General features: G+C 42.2%; 2 protein-coding genes across 3 annotated transcripts in view; one reads left to right on the forward strand and one right to left on the reverse strand.

Moving 5' to 3' along the window:
• The window catches only part of ANKRD13A (ankyrin repeat domain 13A), a 32,412-nt gene extending 29,820 nt beyond the window's left edge, over nucleotides 1–2,592 (forward strand). For both annotated transcript variants that reach the window (XM_073222465.1, XM_073222466.1), the window contains one exon: nucleotides 560–2,592. In XM_073222465.1, coding sequence (XP_073078566.1) covers nucleotides 560–755 — 196 coding nt within the window. In that variant the 3' untranslated portion in view covers nucleotides 756–2,592. The remainder of the gene's footprint in view (nucleotides 1–559) is intronic.
• A 2,063-nt stretch (nucleotides 2,593–4,655) lies between these two features.
• Nucleotides 4,656–17,876, reverse strand: C15H12orf76 (chromosome 15 C12orf76 homolog). The gene is made up of 2 exons (XM_037004335.2): nucleotides 17,707–17,876; nucleotides 4,656–5,872 (listed from the first exon to the last, which is right to left on the reverse strand). The coding sequence occupies exons 1-2, from the start codon at nucleotides 17,837–17,839 to the stop codon at nucleotides 5,787–5,789; spliced, it is 219 nt and encodes a 72-aa protein (XP_036860230.2). The 5' UTR covers nucleotides 17,840–17,876; the 3' UTR covers nucleotides 4,656–5,786.
• Between the last annotated feature and the right edge of the window lie 261 nt (nucleotides 17,877–18,137).

Here is an 18,137-nt window from a genome sequence, read left to right on the forward strand (position 1 = left end):
CAGGTGACACACCTGCTGACTAGTTCAGAGGCTAGCGCCCGTGGCAGAAAAGCACTTAAGAAATGTTTTCTTATTAGCCTGAGCCTCTACAAAGAACATATGATCAGACAGGGTCTAGATGCCCTCAGTGGGAAGTTTATACAACTTGAAGGATGATAAGACTTTGGCAAAGAGCTACTGGGATGATTAGATTATCTAATTTTTAAAACAGAGGACCAGAAAGATCCATTTTATGAAGCATTTTCATATACTTTAGATACATATGAGAACCCATTGAAGAACTTGGGTTTTGCTTTAAAATAGATCCCAGTTGAGTTCCTAGCCTTGTTACTGAGTAGCTGGTGATCGTGGGCAGGTTTCTTAACCTCTCTGAGCCTTGGGTTTCTCACCTGTGCCCAGCATCTGCGTCCCCCATCTGTGGGATTGAAGAGCAGCATGCCCACAGAGTGCATGTAAAAGGCCTGGTATAGCACGTGCTTGGCAAGCAGCAAAGAAATGTAGTTGTTGCTGTGGTAATGACGGTAATCATTTTCTTTCTTCCCGTCTTTTTCCAACCCAGGGCCATCCAGGAGAGCCTTCTCACCAGCTCGGAGACCCTGTGCCCTGGTGCTGCCAGTGAGATGAACCGCTTTGATAGCGACTTGCAGCTGGCCATGGAGCTCTCTGCCAAGGAGCTGGAGGAACGGGAGCTCCAGCTCCGGGAGGAGGAGGCGGAGCTCCAGCAAGTCTTACAGTTGTCGCTCACTGAGAAATAGACCCCTGCCCACAGGCTGCACGCCAGCACGGCGTCACCAGTGCCCCGGGGCCGAGGGACCGCACTTCGCATGTACGCAGCAGATGCAGCTGCCCCCGTCTTCGTGCCCAAGTGCAGAACCAGGGACTCCCAGGCCCATCTGTCGTGCTCCCTGGTGGCAGGGCTGGGGACTGGCAGGCCCCATCTCCAGGCTAAGGGGAGAGGGGCATTGTCACTTTCCATTAGGTATATTGGCTTGCAGGTCACATTTTTACTACCAGCTTTAGACAAAAACCCCAAACCCCGCAGGTTTGTAGATTAATTTTTATCAAGGAGTGATAACAAAACAAGTTATTGCAGAGTCAGGGTGCTTTTATATATGAGAGCAGCAGCCTTTTTAGCGTGTGGTTCCTGAGAATCTATGACACTTCTTTACAGTTCACCAAAGAAATGGATGATCCACGTCACCTACTCCTTCATTTTCACCTTTACCCAGGGTTTCTAGGACAGTTACCACTAGTCCTCCTTCCTACCTTGATCCTTTCCCTCCACCCCCAGCCAAAGTTAAAGAGGAGAGATGTACAGGATCTATTTTACATTAGGGTTAACTATTTGCATCAAATTACGATATACAAACGACCACAGATGTTGCCTTAGCCTTAAAAATGACTAATAGTTTCAAACCACCTCACTCCGCTTTTTGAGGGATCTGATTTGAACGTGTAAAGGCAGTTCCTTTGGGAGCAGGACCCTCCAGGCTAAATCCAAGGCAGCTAATCCCGGCCCTGAAGGAGCAGCTAGGAGAACCTGAGGCTTGTTCCCAAAGCAGCAGGCAGGCTGGCCAAAAATACCAAACAGCATAGAACCGAACCAAGCTGTGTGTTCCATGCCTTCTCTGGTGAAATATTTCCATGCAGAAGCCTGGGAAGACCCCACTGCATGCCCTAGGCTCACTTGAGAGGAAAGAGTAGACTTGAAATTAGAAAAGGGAGCTACAAGCAGAACTCAGTAGCTCTGTAATTAAAAGGGAAAAATGATTCCTCATTGCTTTTTAGAGTTCAGATCAACATCTTTCTGGATAAATATATTTTTTAACAGAATCTTTTTATTATTTTTAAAAGATAAAAATGACCACTCCCATCAGTAGCAATATAAGGTTATTAATATACATTTTAACCAGATTTTCTCAGGCCTTTTTTGGATACCTTTAGTAGTTAACTATTTTATCCAATCCTTCTATAAATAGCCATTGCACAACATATGGAACCCTGGGGAACACAGCCTGAGGGTCCCTCACTCCAGCCCTGTGTCCTTCCCCACAGGCTGCACTGAAATAACCTGGTAAACAATATTCTCCTCTGTTTTGCCTCTGTTTGCTATCTGTTGAGCTCCTTTAGGGATGGGAAGAAAAATATAAACTAGCATACAGTCAGTGTTGCCAGTAAAATTGCTCCTAGTCAAGGAATTGTGCTTGATTCCGTATAATCATCTGCCTTTTCTCGTCAGGGTCTGACCAAAATTCCTTCTCTGCGCACAAGGCTAGTGTACGCAGCATCATGTTTGTTTCAGATACATAGCTTGGCATTGTTTACTCAGTGTTTACCTTAAGTAAAGGCACTTCTTGAGAATTTGGGAATGGTGGCAGTTAGGCCACATTGTTTACCAGTGAGAATCACAGGTGATTGATGTGTTTGTATTCTATTGTTCTGCTTCCCAATGTCTTTGACTTTCTTCCCAGGAAGTCAGTTAAAAAGGGACTGAACATTATGTCAGCCTGTCTGAGCAAGCATTTTTCATGTGTTCATTCCCTCAAAATGCAAATAAAGATTGCTTCCTTAGAGGGTAGGGTGCTCATACAATATCCTAGACAGCTTGTGTCTTTTTTTCTTTTCACATTGTTTTTCTAGTCCCTGAATGTACACACACTTCCATGTGATGTGACTGGAAGATTAAGAATGTCCTTACAGTACTCAATAGTATGTTACAGAGGTGGCAGGCTCCACTCAGCCCTCCTGCCCGTCACAGGGTCCTCACGCCCTGTGTCACTTGTTACAAATGGAAAATGAAAGCCAACCAGGGCCAGGGTCACTCCGAGGCCTCTGCAGCCCTCCTGGAGGTGGACTGGCTCCCATGGAGGGAGAGGGAGGGAAGCCAAGCCAACATCTAGTGGCCCTTGTGACTGAATGTGCTCCCCCTTTGAAGCCCAACTGCTTGGTGAGGCTGTTCTTAGAAGTTCCGGCAGTATCAGGGCTTCCAGACTTAATTCTACACCTAAACATGTTAAAACAAAAAGGACAGTGACAGTAAAAAATGTTTGGGTCCCAGAAATGAGTCCTTGGTATTTTTCCTCTTTTCAGGAGATGTGCTTTTAGGGTAAAATAAGTAGCAATACTTTGAGCCAGTGGGGCACTATGGAAAAAGTTAACTCTTCTTAGGTCAAGACATATAGTAACTATGGACTATTTAATTAAAAAACTAACAGCTTATCTTTAGGTTCATTGAAGCTTGGTTGGTAGCAGCAGCAAGCCTGAATCAAGCAAGTTCTGCATGTAAGACACTGCAAAGCAAGCAAAGTTCCTAAGACACTTTGCTCCATAAAACTTAGCACCCAGTACATAATGTGAGGTGTTGAGAAAGCTAAGTCTGCTCTAAATAATGACAGGAAAAGACCATAACCATCAGTTTAGTGCCAGTTTCATGTGGCACACAGGTGACAGCAAAGACAGCAAGTTGGACTACAGCAACTTCAAATGACTGTTCGCAGTGCAGTAAGTGATGGAATTCAAAGTCCAAGCCAGACCCATGTCTAGAATTACGTGTGGATTTAAGATTGAGGTCCAGCTGGAAAAAGTCACGAACTAATGAGCTTTCCAGGGTCTCTAAATCTCAAGCAGCACTTGGAGATTTATTAACCTCAATTTTAACAGAAGTTAGTACTAGTGTTTGCTAACATAACTGGTGTAAATTAACTGAACATGTCCATTTCGATATATGGTAGGTATTCTGAGTATAGTTGTTGGTGAAGTCTAGGCTTCAGCTACTGCCTCCTCCCATACTCCCAAAGGTGATCAGAAAAGTCCACTTGAAAGTACTAGTTGATGAGTCTGGTGCATGAAAGTTTCTAGTATTCTCTTTCCCAGAATTTTTGTTTCTATCTTTACTCACCTCTCTGTAATAAGCATCTTTCTATAAAGATGATTCTTCTACCTTGAAAGCTCATACTGAAAAAATGGTAACATTAGAATGAGATGTAGGCTGGGTTTTGGGTTTGTCCATGGAATAACTTGTAAGGTTATTTGAGAAAAATGGAACATGATCCTACTGTAACCTGACTAGAGAATACTGAGCAAACAGCAGGTCACAAGGCTTATGAGCCTGGCAAGTTTTTACTGTGTCCTTTTAAAATCCTAAAAATGACAACTTTTTAGGCAGCATATCAAAGCATGGCATTCCAGATGAGGTGGGGATGTGTGTATTCATGGGATGTAAGTCTCAGTGCTAATCAAACCCCCCCCCCTCTTCTTCTAGTCAATAACCATGGACTCCTGTGGGACAGGCCAATTGTGCAGATCCCAACTTCACTTGTGTTAGTTTTCATGTCAGGCGATCTTTACCATAATTAAGGAAGATAAAATGTGTGTATCACCATTTTACAGATGAGAAAACTGAGGCTCTTTTGAGAAGTTAAACCAATTTGTAACTTGTGCTGGGATGAGAATCCAGGGCTTCTGACCCCTGGCCCAGACAGAGATAAATTATGGCTCAGTTTTCTCAAGTTATGTCTTGCCTTGGGGCAGTTACTTCACACATGAATTTAAAATTCTATTTTCACAGTGCTTCCTTGAAACAGGAAGTCATTCACACACACACACACCTGTAATTTAAATGCTTGGAAAATAATTACTAGGAGTAATACAGCATGTAAGATACTACTGTAATTTTAATTGGCATTTTGCTCAAAAGTACAGAACAGTGAACATTTCAATGGCTCAATGTTAGGGTTAGAAACAAAATCCTTAGACAGTTACATAGTGTCCCACATCAGGTATTTCACATTAAATTGCGGACTGTTAAATATCAGTGCTGTGCTTGAATGGAGCACAAAATAAGCATTTCAGTTTAGTAACAAAGAAAAACCTAGCACCTTTCAAGTAAATGCTGATAATCACTTTGCAAGTATGGAAGTATCATTTCAACAGGAGAAAAAAATTCCAGTTCACCAACAGTGCAAGTAGCATTTTCAAAGTTGAAATTAAATTTGTAAACACACACCCACCTGATACCTTTGCCTTGTACAGTGAACACACACCTCTCTTGGTTGAGCCCTCCCCACCCAGGGCTGAAAAGAGTCTTTGCTATTTCCTTTAGATTCCAAATCTGATAAGCTGCCACAGATTTTAGGCCATGGGCTGGAAAGACTCAAGTGCAGTACTTTGAGCAGGATGGGGTACTTCCTCAGATGGGCCAACGAGTAATATTTCTGGCCCAACCCCAGAGCTTCCCAGCCCAAGGAGGCTGGATGCAACATGAAGAGTGACGGCCTAAGTCCCCCACTGCTGACACTGCCTACAATCAGGGCATTCCAGGCCAGGTCAGTATAATTAAAAACATTTGTGATTCTTAACCCATGTGACCAAGTGGTTCTTTCTTGAGTAGGCAACGTCTACATATTAAGATTTTTATCTCATGAATATCTTCAAACATGAAGGATTAGTCCCGTCCAGGGTCACTCACAGAACTGCCATGTTTTCCCATCTTCACATGACCTGGGAGCTTCAGGCCTTACTTTTCACAAGCACAAATACAGCCAGATACTCAAAAAGCAAAACCAAGAAGCAGACTCAATGGCCAGTTATTAGCATTACAGTGTCAAGAAAAAAATAATTGTTAGATATTTTCTCTAAAACATTTAGAATCTATTAACTGTCCAGACCAAAGGTTATTTTCAAGCAGTAAGGTTCTGATTCCAACTTTTCCACCGACCCATGTGCAACACAACTTGATATCCCAGATACTCGGAAGAACCTGCTTGCAGAACCTGCTTGCTTGGCCGTCATCGACGCCGAATGGGCTTGTAGACACACAATGCCATGAGGATCACGGTCACCAGCAGGATGCTGAAAACGGTTCCCATCAACACTGCAAAAGGAAAACAGATTACCTCCTGACGGCAGCTCCAGGGTCTGGGATCCATCCACTCACCCAGGGTGATTTGCCAAATGCCACTGGGTGCCAGGCGCTGTGCCAGGTGCGTGGGCAACAGCCACAGACAGACTCTTGGGATGCTTCCGTATATGTGGCTGGGGGAGAATGTTAGCACAGAGGAGTATTTCACACAGCTTGACATGCCCTGGAGAAAATGTGATAGTGATGGCAGAAGGCAGGCGGGGGTAGGCGGGGTGGTGCAGGAAGAACCTGAAGAGATGACACAAGCTGAGACCTTAATAAAGGAGTTGGCCAGCTGAAGACCTGCAGGGAGAGCGCTGAGGCTCAAGGGTCAGCAAAGGAAAGCCCGTGAGGCCAGAGCAAGCCCATAAAGCCAATGGGCAGAAAGAAGGTAAGTGTGGCTGAGGTGGAAGGAGTGAAGGAAGAAAGGCAGGAAATGAAGCCAAAGAGGAAGGGAAGGCTGGAGCCAGGTTCATGTAGGGCTTTGTAGACCATGAAGGAAACACTGATTTTATTCTAAGTTTAAGGAGAGGATTGTAGGCAACGAGTAACATGATCTGATTTACTTGGGAAAAAAGATCCCTCTGTCTGCTGCTGTGCAAACCACTTGATTATAGGGGACAAGACTAGAAGTAGAAAAAAACCCCAAACAAACGAAACAGAAACAGACTCCTAAATTCAGAGAACAATCTGGTAAGTGGCCACAGGGATGGGGGGCGGGGGTGGGGATGGGTGAAACGGAAAGGGGATAAAGAGGTATAAACTTTCAATAATAAATTAAGTTATGGGGAGGAAAAAGTACAGCATAGGAAACACAGTCATTAATATTGTAATAACTTTGAATGGTGACAGATGGTTACTACACTTAAAGTGGTGAGCATTTCATAATGGAGTCAAAACAAATAGAGGCAGGGAGCCCATTTTATTTTTAAAGGCATTCATAAAAACTGGACATTCATTAAAAGAATAAAGCATTTCAATCTCCAGATAAGTTCTGACAAGGGCCTTCTGACCAAAGAAGCAATTAACTAATTTCACAAACCTATTATGCTCTTAAGAGTAAATTTCACATCTGAAATCTCCCAAGTGCTCAGAAATGGGACCTACAGATGATCACTCAAGCTAAGCCCTGACACAGGGCTAGACTGTAAACCAAAGCAACCTGCTGGAAGTGAGGCGCTATCCTGTTTGGGTGTCTATCTCAGACATCTTGGGTGGTTATGAGGTTAACCTTTAACAAGCAAATGTACGTTTGTTTGCAAGTATGTCAACCCATCTTAGGTTCCAGCTGGGGCTTAACCATGGCTATTACCTGGTCTGGCTATTGTTCCTCTGAAAAACCAAGGCCATAGTTTTATTTAAATCAATTGTGTGGAGGTATCTGTGGACACCCCCACACACAAAATGCCCCCACATGTGACCCAGTCATTATTTAAAAACTGACCATGTAGAAATATTATCTTTTATTTCATGAAGGAGGGGAAGGATGCAGAAGGTGACAGAGACAGTGTGTCATGAATCCAAAAGGCCAGAAGGAATTTTAAAGGTCTTTGGTAACAAAATCTGTGACTTTCATGAGCTAAATATCATACCTCAAAATAGTCCATGTTACCTAAATACCTGCCGTAATTTTCAAAGTCCTGAATTTCATGTTTCTAAGGTTCTAAATGCAACTGGACCTGAAGTTGTCTTATCCATTTAAACTACTTTCTTACACTTTCGGTTTTGGCAGAGGCTTTAAAAAAACTAAAACTCCCAAAGTAGGAATGCATGAGACTAGAACCATAGAACAGAAATCTTTTAAAAAAATAAAAAGAGCTTAAAATCATGAGTTGTTAGTTAAATAATATCTATTTGGGGCTTCATAAAATCTCCCAGTCTTCATCTTTACCTCTCCCATGTTTTGCACATAGTACTGGTTGCCTGAATGGCAAGATTAGGAAGAACCTAAGACTCCTTAGGTCCTTCCTTATGGCCACTTTCTGTTGTTGAGCCTCATTTCCTACATCTGTAAAATGGGACAAATGGAACCCATCTCACAAGGGTTTTCTGAGGCTTAAATATGGTAAGCTTTGAAAAGCAGTCAACACAGTGCTGGACATATAATAAGCACATGATAAATGAAAGCCCTTATGATGACCAAGAGAAGCAAGCAGCACAGCACAGTAATCAAGAAATATAATTTAATACAACTAATCCTGAAAGACAGGAAAGAAGGCTGCACCACACTGCATAGACCTGGAGAAAAGAGCAGACCTCACGGAACAGGGTCACGTACCAAAGCTGTGGCCTGGTGGGGCCCGAGCCCTTTTCCCACCCTAGCTCACCAGCAGGAGGAAGAGAAACAGAACAGGGAGGGAGTGGAGGCCAGGGACTGATGAACACCTAGCCCTGGATATCTGCTCTGGTGATTTGGTGCAGTTGGAAAGCTAAGACAGGTGGAATACCTGGAGAGACAGAGATTCCAGCTTCTTGTGGAAAATAGGGATTCATATCCGGCTGATCTGGGTGGGCCGTCTGAGAGACTTCCTAAAAGCAAGAGGGCTGCTAAAGGGGCAAGGATTGCACAGAGCTTACTGCTCAGGAGAAAGGACAGGTAGACAAAATTGTCCAGGTGCACTCTGCCCAGCAGGTAGGGAGTTTAAATGATCTTCAGACACCCCACCCATCCCCCTGGCTGGCTATGCAGCTACAAGACCCCCACCATGATACACAGCCTGCTGGGTCTTCCTCCCAGCTAGCCTGCACCTGGGTCAGCCTTGCAAACCAGCAACCCCTGCCCTGGCATCAGGCCAGCCAGAGGGAAGCCTGCCTACCGCAGCTACAAACACAAAGCATAGAGGCTTACACCTGTGTGTTTGGCCCACTGGTTCTGGCAGTGGAGACAGGCATAGTAGCCGGGAAGCAGGAAAGAGTTCTTTCCTCACCCCAAACACCAACACTGCTCCCCTGCGACCCCTAACATTGCTCTGGGGGCTGAGTAGTTCCAGAGAATAGAGCTTCCGGCAATAGAGGGCCCCACAGACAAATTATGAAACGTCAAAGGAACCTGGTTCAAAGCAAAATTATGAATACACCTGAGAAAGACTCAAATGAAATTGACCTCATGAATCTTCCTGGAAGAGATTTCAAAATAAAAATCATTAACATGCTCACAGAGGTACGGAAAGATATTCAAGAACTCAGGGATGAATTCCGGTCGGACATCCAATCATTGAAGAGCACAATGGAGGGTATTAAAAGCAGGTTGGATACAGTGGAGGAGACGATAATGAAATAGAAACTAGAGAAGAAGAATACAAAGAAGCTGAGGCACTGAGAGAAAAAAGGATCTCTAAGAATGAAAGAATATTAAGAGAACTGTGTGACCAATCCAAACAGGACAATATTCAAATTATAGGGGTACCAGAAGAAGAAGAGAGAGAGAAAGGGATAGAAAGTGTCTTTGAGGAGGTAATTGTTTAAAATATCCTGAATCTGGGGAAGGAGATAGTCTCTCAGGCCATGAAAATGCACAGATCTCCCAACACAAGGGACCCAAGGAAGACAACACCAAGACATACAGTAATTAAAATGGCAAAGATCAAGGATAAGGACAGACTATTAAAAGCAGCCAGAGAGAGAAATAAGATCACATACAAAGGAAAGCCATTCAGGCTAACATCAGACTTCTCAGCAGAAACCTTACAGGCCAGAAGGGAGTGGCATGATATATTTAATGCAATGAAGTAGAAGGGCCTCAAACAAAGATAACTTTATCAAGCAAGATTATCATTTAAATTTGAAGGAGGGATTGAACAATTTCCAGATAAGCAAAAGCTGACAGAATTTACCTCCCACAAACCATCTCCACAGTGTATTTTGGAGGGACTGCTATAGATGGAAGTGTTCCTAAGGTTTAATAGCTGTCACCACAGGTAATAAAACCACAGTAAAGAAAGTAGAACAGCCAATTACTAAGCAAATGCAAAATTAAACTAACTTTCCCCAAAGTCAATCAAGGGATAGACAAAGAGTACAGAATATGATACCTAATACATAAAGCATCAAGGAGGAAGAAAAAAGAGGAGAGAAAGAAAAGAACCTTTAGATTGTGCTTGTAATAGCATACTGAGTTAAGTTAGACTCTTAGATAGTAAGGAAGTTAACCCTGAACCTTTGGTAACCACGAATCTAAAGTCTTCAATGGCAATGAGTACATACCTATCGATAATCACCCCAAACGTAAATGGACTGAATGCAAAAATCAAAAGACACAGAGCCAATGAATGAATAAAAAAACAAGACCCATCTATACGGTGCCTACAAGAGACTCACTTTAAACCCAAAGACATACACAGACTAAAAGTGAAGGGATGGAAAAAGATATTTCATGCAACTAATAGGGAGAAAAAAGCAGGAGTTGCAGTATTTGTATCAGACAAAATAGACTTCAAAACAAAGAAAGTCACAAGAGACAAAGAAGGACATTACATAATGATAAAGGGGTCAATCCAACAAGAAGATATAACCATTATAAATATCTATGCTCCCAACACAGGAGCACCTACATATGTGAAACAAATACTAACTGAATTAAAAGGGGAAACAGAATGCAATGCATTCATTCTGGGAGACTTCAACACTCCACTCACTCTTAAGGACAGATCCACCAGACAGAAAATAAGTAAGGACACAGAGGCACTGAAGAACACATTAGAATAGATGGACCTAACAGATATCTATAGAACTCTACACCCAAAAGCACTAGATAGAATACACATTCTTCTCAAGTGCACATGGAATATTTTCAAGAATAGATCATCAACTAGGCCACAGAAAGAGTCTCAGTAAATTCAAAAAGATCAAAATTCTACCAACCAGTTTCTCAGATGACAAAGGTATGAAACTAGAAATAAATTATGCAAAGAAAATGAAAAATCCCACAAACATATGGAGACTTCACAACATACTCCCAAATAACCAATGGATCAATGACCAAATAAAAACAGATCAAGCAATATATAGAGACAAATGACAACAATAATTCAACACCGCAAAATCTGTGGGACGCAGCCAAGGCCGTGCTAAGAGGAAAGTATATTGCAATATAGGCCTACCTCAGGAAAGAAGAACAATCCCATATAAGTAGTCTAAACTCACAATTAATGAAACTAGAAAAAGAACACATGAGGTCCAAAGTCAGTAGAAGGAGGGTCATAATAAAGATTAGAGCAGAAATAAATAAAATCGAGAAGAATAAAACAATAGAAAAAAATCAGTGAAAGCAAGAGCTGGTTTTTTGAGAAAATAAACAATATAGATAAACCTATACCCAGACTTATCAAGAAAAAAAGAGTCTACACACATAAACAGAATCAGAAAGGAGATTGGAAAAATCACTATGGACACCACAGAAATACAAAGAATTATTAGAGAATACTATGAAAAATTATATGCTAACAAACTGGATAACCTAGAAGAAATGGACAACTTTCTAGAAAAATACAACCTTCCAGGGCTAACCAAGGAAGACACAGAAAATCTGAACAGACCAATTACCAGCAATGAAATCGAACGGGTAATCAAAAAACTACCTAAGAACAAAATTCCAGGCCCAGATGGCTTTAGTGCTGATGTGAAGACCTAATATACCCATCCGCCTTAAAGTTTTCTAAAGAGTTGAAGAGGAAATACTTCCAAACTCATTCTATGAAGCCAGCATCACCCTAATACCAAAACCAGGCAAAGACACCACAAAAAAAGAAAATTACAGACCAACAGCCCTGATGAACATACATGCAAAATTACTCAACAAACTATTAGCAAACCGAATTCAAAAATACACCAAAAAGATCATCCATCATGATCAAGTGGTATTAGTCACAGGGATGCAAGGATGGTACAACATTCGAAAATCCATCAACATTATCCACCACATCAACAAAAAGAAGGACAAAAACCACATCATCATCTCCATAGATGCTGAAAAAGCATTTGACAAAATTCAACATCCATTCATCAAAGCTAAAAACTCTCAACAAAATGGGTATATAGAGAGCAAGTACCTAAACTTAATAAAGGCCACATATGACAAACCCACAGCCAACATTATACTTAACAGCGAGAAGCTGAAAGCTTTTCCTTTAAGATCAGGAACAAGAAAAGGATGCCCACTCTCCCCACTTCTATTCAACATAGTACTGGAAGTCCTAGCCATGGCAATCAGACAACACAAAGAAATACAAGGCATCCAGATTGGCAAGGAAGAAGTCTAACTGTCACTGTCTGCAGATGAGATGATATTGTACATAAAAAACCCTAAAGAATCCACTCTAAAACTACTAGATCTAATATTTGAATTCAGCAAAGTAGCAGGATATGAAATTAATACACAGAAATCTGTGGCATTCCTACACACTAACAATGAACTAGTAGAGAGAGAAATCAGGAAAACAATTCCATTCACAATTGCATCAAAAAGAATAAAATACCTAGGAATAAACCTAACCAAGGGAGTGAAAGACCTATACTCTGAAAACTACAAGACACTCATGAGAGACATTAAAGAAGATACCAATAAATGGAAACACATCCCATGCTCATGGACAGGAAGAATACTGTCAAAATGGCCATCCTGCCTAAAGCAATCTATAGATTCAATGCAATGCCTATTAAAATACCAACAGCATTCTTCAACGAACTAGAGAAAATCGTCCTAAAATTCATATGGAACCACAAAAGACCTCGAATAGCCAAAGCAATTCTGAGAAGGAATAATAAAGCAGGGGGGGATTATGCTCCCCAACTTCAAACTCTACTACAAAGCCACGGTAATCAAGACAATTTGGCACTGGCTGAAGAACAGACCCACAGACCAATGGAAAAGACTAGAGAGCCCAGATATAAACCCAACCATGTATGGTCAATTAATATATGACAAAGGAGCCATGGACATACATACAGCTGGTGTTGGCAAAACTGGACAGTTACATGCAAGAGAATGAAACTGGATTACTGCTTAACCCCCATACACAAAAGTAAACTTGAAATGGATTAAAGACTTGAATGTAAGTCATGAAACCATAAAACTCTTCAAAGAAAACATAGGCAAACATCTCCTGAATATAAGCATGAGTAACTTCTTCCTGAACGCATCTCCTCGAGAAAGGGAAACAAAAGCAAAAATGAACTCATGGGACTACATCAAATTAAAAAGTTTCTGTACGGCAAAGGACACCATCAACAGAACAAAAAGGCATCCTACAGCAGGGGAGAATATATTTGTAAATGACATATCTGACAAGGGGTTAACATTCAAAATATATAAAGCACTTTCATGCCTCAACACCCAAAAAGCAAATAACCCAATTAACAAATGGGCAGAGGATATGAAGAGACAGTTCTCCAAAGAAGAAATTCAGATGGCCAACAGACACATGAAAAGATGCTCTACATCACTAATCATCAGGGAAATGCAAATTAAAACCACAATGAGATATCACCTCACACCAGTAAGGATGGCCAGCATTGAAAAGACTAAGAACAACAAATGCTGGCAAGCATGCAGAGAAAGGGGAACCCTCCTGCACTGCTGGTGGGAATATAAGCTAGTTCAACCATTGTGGAAAGCAATACGGAGGTTCCTCAAAAAACTAAAAATAGAAATACAATTTGACCTGGGAATCCCACTCCTTGGAATTTACCCAAAGAATATAACTTCTCAGATTCAAAAAGACAGATGCACCCCTATGTTAATTGCAGCACTTTTTTACAATAGCCAAGATATGGAAGCAACCTAAGTGTCCATCAGTAGATGAATGGATAAAGAAGTGGTACATATACACAATGGAATACTACCTGGCCATAAGAAACAAATCCTACCATTTGCAACAACATGAATGGAGATGGAGGACATTATGCTCAGTAAAATAAGTCAGGCAGAGAAAGACAAATGCCAAATGACTTCCCTCATCTGTGGAGTATAAAAATGAAGCAAAACTGAAGGAACAAAATGACACCAGACTCAGACTCCAAGAATGAACTAGTGGTTACCAAAGGGGAGGGGTGTGGAAGGGCAGGTGGGGTGGGAGGGAGAAGGGGACTGAGGGGCATTATGTTTAGTACACATGGTGTGGGATTTCACAGAGGGAACAGAGTAGCACAGAAAAGGCACATAGCGAATATGTGGCATCTTGCTGCACTGATTGACAGTGACTGCATTGGGGTATGGGTGGGAACTTGATAATTTGGGTAAATGTAGTAACTACATTGTTTTTTCATGTGAAACCTTCATAAGAGTGTGTATCAATCATACCTTAATAAAAAATTTAAAAAATAAAAATAAACAAACAAATAAATAAATAAAACATCACAAATCACATTCTAACAAACTACTAACATAGATACATTCTGTAACCAAGAAATAGAAATGATAGTTATATAAATTAGATTCTTGGCTCACGATGAGCAGGGCCAAGTCGAAGTGCAAGTAACACCTATTCTCTTTCCTTTGCCTCATCAGCCGCATTATTCAGTAAATGAAATCAATTAAAACCTGGAAAGAACATAAAAAAAAACTCTTTTCTATATAAACACGAGTAACTTCTTCATGAACATAACTCCCTGGCAAGGGAAACAAAAACAAAAATGAAGTGAGTCTACATAAAACTAAAAAGCTTCTGTACAGCAAAGGACACCACCAGTAGAACAAAAAGGTGTCCTACAGTATGGGAGAATATATTCATAAATGACAGATCCAATAAGGGGTTGACATCCAAAATATACAAAGAGCTCTCACACCTCAACAAACAAAAAGCAAATAATCCAATTAAAAAATGGGCAGAAGATCTGAACAGACTCTTCTCCAAAGAAGAAATTCAGATGGTCAACAGGCACATGAAAAGATGCTCCACACTGCTAATCATCAGAGAAATGCAAATTAAAACCACAATGAGATATCACCTCACACCAGTTAGGATGGCCACCATCCAAAAGACAAACAACAAATGTTGGTGAGGATGTGGAAAAAGAGGAACCCTCCTACACTGCTGGTGGGAATGTAAACTAGTGCAACCATTGTGGAAAGCAGTATGGAGGTTCCTCAAAACACGCAAAATAGAAATACCATTTGACCCAGGAATTCCACTCCTAGGAATTTACCCTAAGAATGCATCAGCCCAGTTTGAAAAAGACATATGCACCCCTATGTTTATCACAGCACTATTTACAATAGCCAAGAAATGGAAACAACCTAAGTGTCCATCAGTAGATGAATGGATAAAGAAGATGTGGTACATATACACAATGGAGTATTATTCAGCCATAAGAAGAAAACATATTCTACCGTTTCCAACAGCATGGATGGAGCTAGAGGGTATTATGCTCAGTGAAATAAGCCAGGTGGAGAAAGACAAGTACCAAATGATTTCACTCATCTATGGAGTATAAGAACAAAGGAAAAACTGAAGGAACAAAACAGCAGCAGACTCACAGAACTCAAGAATGGACTAACAGTTACCAAAGGGAAAGGGACTGGGGAGGATGGATGGGAAGGGAGGGACAAGGGAGGAAAAGGGGTATTATGATTAGCAGACATAATGTAGGGGTGGGGCACAGGAAGGCAGTATAGCACAAAGAAGACAAGTAGTGACTCTATAGCATCTTACTACACTGATGGCAGTGACTGTGGTGGGGACTTGGTGATGGGTAGAATCTGGTAAGCACAATGTTGTTCATATAAGTGTATATTTGTGATACCAAAAAAATATAGAAATTAAAAAATAATAAATAAATATAGCACAGTTAAAAAAATAAAAAAAGAATTCAGGGTTTGAGATCAGCCTGGGTTTCCATCTACACTTACAGGCTACATGACCTTACACAAAATTATACAATGTTTCTTCCTCTATAAAAGTGGAGACAAAAATACCTACCCGAGTGCTTCCTCCTCTTTAAAAATGAAGACAAAAATACCCACTGTAGTGTTTTTCAAACTGTGGTAAAGGGCTAGTTTTTGTAACTTTTAATCTGTCCCAGGCCACTAAATAGCCCTACTGTGCATGACTAATAAGCAGCTCTGTGTACCTGCAAAGCATTCCAGTTCAGGGACACCTGTGGCTATCTACTTGATTGGATGTTGCAACCACGTCAAACCGTTAAATTTCTAAACATTTCATCTCAGTTTCTGTGGTCACCTCTTTGCAGGTAACAAACCACTCTTTGAACAGTGTTTCTACAGCAGCAGTGGTTCTCAACCAGGGAGATTTTGCCCCCAGTGGAAATCTGGCGATGTCGGGAAATAGTTTAATCACCTGGAGTGGGAGTGTGGTGCGCTACTGCCATCTAGTGGGTAAAGGCTGAAATGCTGCTAAATATCTTAAGAGCTCTGAAGACAGAACGTCTCCCCTCCCCCAAAAGAATCACCTGGTCCAGAACAACAGTATTACCCAGGTTGAGAAACCCATTTCTAAAGGATTAAACAGGATGTGTGGAAAAGACTTAGCAAAGTACTAGGCACAAAGTGGTCAATACATGGCGGACAATGAATTCACGTAGAGTCAAGATAACCCAAAAGTGACCCTGGATGACAAGCTGGTAGAGATGCAGATGTACCCATGCGGTATAAGGGAAAGGAAGGGCTTCCATGGAAGGAACAAGAGGCAGTTACAGTGCAGTTGGGCAAGCTTTCATCGCCAGGGTTCCTCCCAAAGCTGTGCACACCCGTGTGTATGTATGTATGTGCGTGTGTATATACGTGTGTTTTAGAGATCCTCCCAAAAGGTCGGTTTCAAGCCCCACAAAAACTAGGTTCTAGTTCCGGTTTCTCCCAATACCTGAAAGTAGAGTGTATGTATGAATCCTTTTCTAAGCCAAAATGATGTGAAGCAAAATTCAATTACCATTCATTCATATGGAAATTTTTTGAGTATTTGCAGACCCCCAAAAGAACCTAAGGCTTTCTGATACCTTAGGGCGCATCTTCTTAACGGATGCACAAAATAAATGCAGGTGAAGCACAGCTGTTCACAGACACAGCTCAAAGCTAGGGCAGCCTGATGCTGATGCAGAGCCAAGGGAAGGGGCCTTGCGGTGCCACTCTCCCTGCTGTAGCTGTGGGCTCACTGCAGAAAAAAACCGGCTGAACTCTATTTTCATTTTCTGCCTTTTTTAAAAAAAAAATAAAGGCGAAATTCTCTTCATAATTCTTGCAGTTAGCCAAAACAGGTCCTAATATAGGCCTTTCATAGAAGTAAAATGGCAAAGCAGAATTTACAAAACGCAAGGGATACTAGTCCTGACCTCCATCACATCCTAGCTGTGTAACCTTGGGCGAATAACTTCATCTTTCTGATGTTTTCTTACCTGTAAAATAGGGCTGAAAACCTACCTTTCTTATTAAGTTCACGTGAGGCTCAAATGAAATTACATATACAAAATGCTTTGCACAACACATAAATAGGAAATACGCAATAAATGTCAATTGTAGTTATGACCATGACTACTAGTCCCATTGGTAAAGAAGAGGAGATGGAGTATGTATTACGCGTCTTGTTGCCTAGGCTGGGCCCACAGAGCCAGAGAAGAGGGGACCCCCTACTTGCAGTTCATTCATGCAACCAGCACATACATACCAAGAGCCTACTGTGTACCACGCCTGGCGCTGGCGGTACAGCTCAGGCCATCCCCTCCAGACTTTGGGGAGTGGGTAGCAGCTGCACCCCCAGCCCTCCTACGTCCCCATCGTTCGCCCTGAGCGTTAGCGTCGGTGGCCCCCAGCAGCAGAAGCGCAGGCGCAACCCCGCCACCCACCAGTCCACGCTGCTCACCCAGATTCTGCCCACGCAGCACGGCGTATGGCCGGCTTCGCTCCGGAGGCTCCGCCGGGCTCGGGGCCTCCGCCTGGTCCTCTAGGAGGCTGCACAGCACCAGGAACAGCCACCAACACACCAGACGCTGCATCCTCCCTGGCGCCAAGGGACAGAGCGAGCCAGCTTCCGCCGGAAGCCCCGCCCCTTCCCTGCAGCGCACCGCCTTCCGTCGCAGCCTCCGCCCGCCGGGCGCGCGTCGTTGCCAGGGTAACCGCACGCCCACGCCAGAAGGTCTCTCAAGAGCTCAGAATTCTTTTGAGAATTACCGTTCCTCCTAGACCAATGTTTCCACCCTGGCCAGTTTTCAGCTGGCTCGCCGTTTTGCCTGATGCGAGACCCACCTCGATTACCCTTCCGCTGTGACCAAAATTCCCCCTTCTTCTGAGCTT

This window comes from Manis javanica, chromosome 15 (genome assembly GCF_040802235.1).
Source record: "Manis javanica isolate MJ-LG chromosome 15, MJ_LKY, whole genome shotgun sequence".
Taxonomy (NCBI): Eukaryota; Metazoa; Chordata; class Mammalia; order Pholidota; family Manidae; genus Manis; species Manis javanica.

What these genes read in the sequence shown, in the direction of transcription:
- C15H12orf76 (XM_037004335.2), bottom strand. Translation starts at nt 17,839, where the DNA reads ATGCAGCGTCTGGTGTGTTGGTGGCTGTTCCTGGTGCTGTGCAGCCTC. An exon ending in GCTGCGTGGGCAGAATCTGG is followed by an intron (nt 5,873 to 17,706) that starts GTGAGCAGCGTG and finishes TTCCTTTTGCAG; the next exon opens with TGTTGATGGGAACCGTTTTC.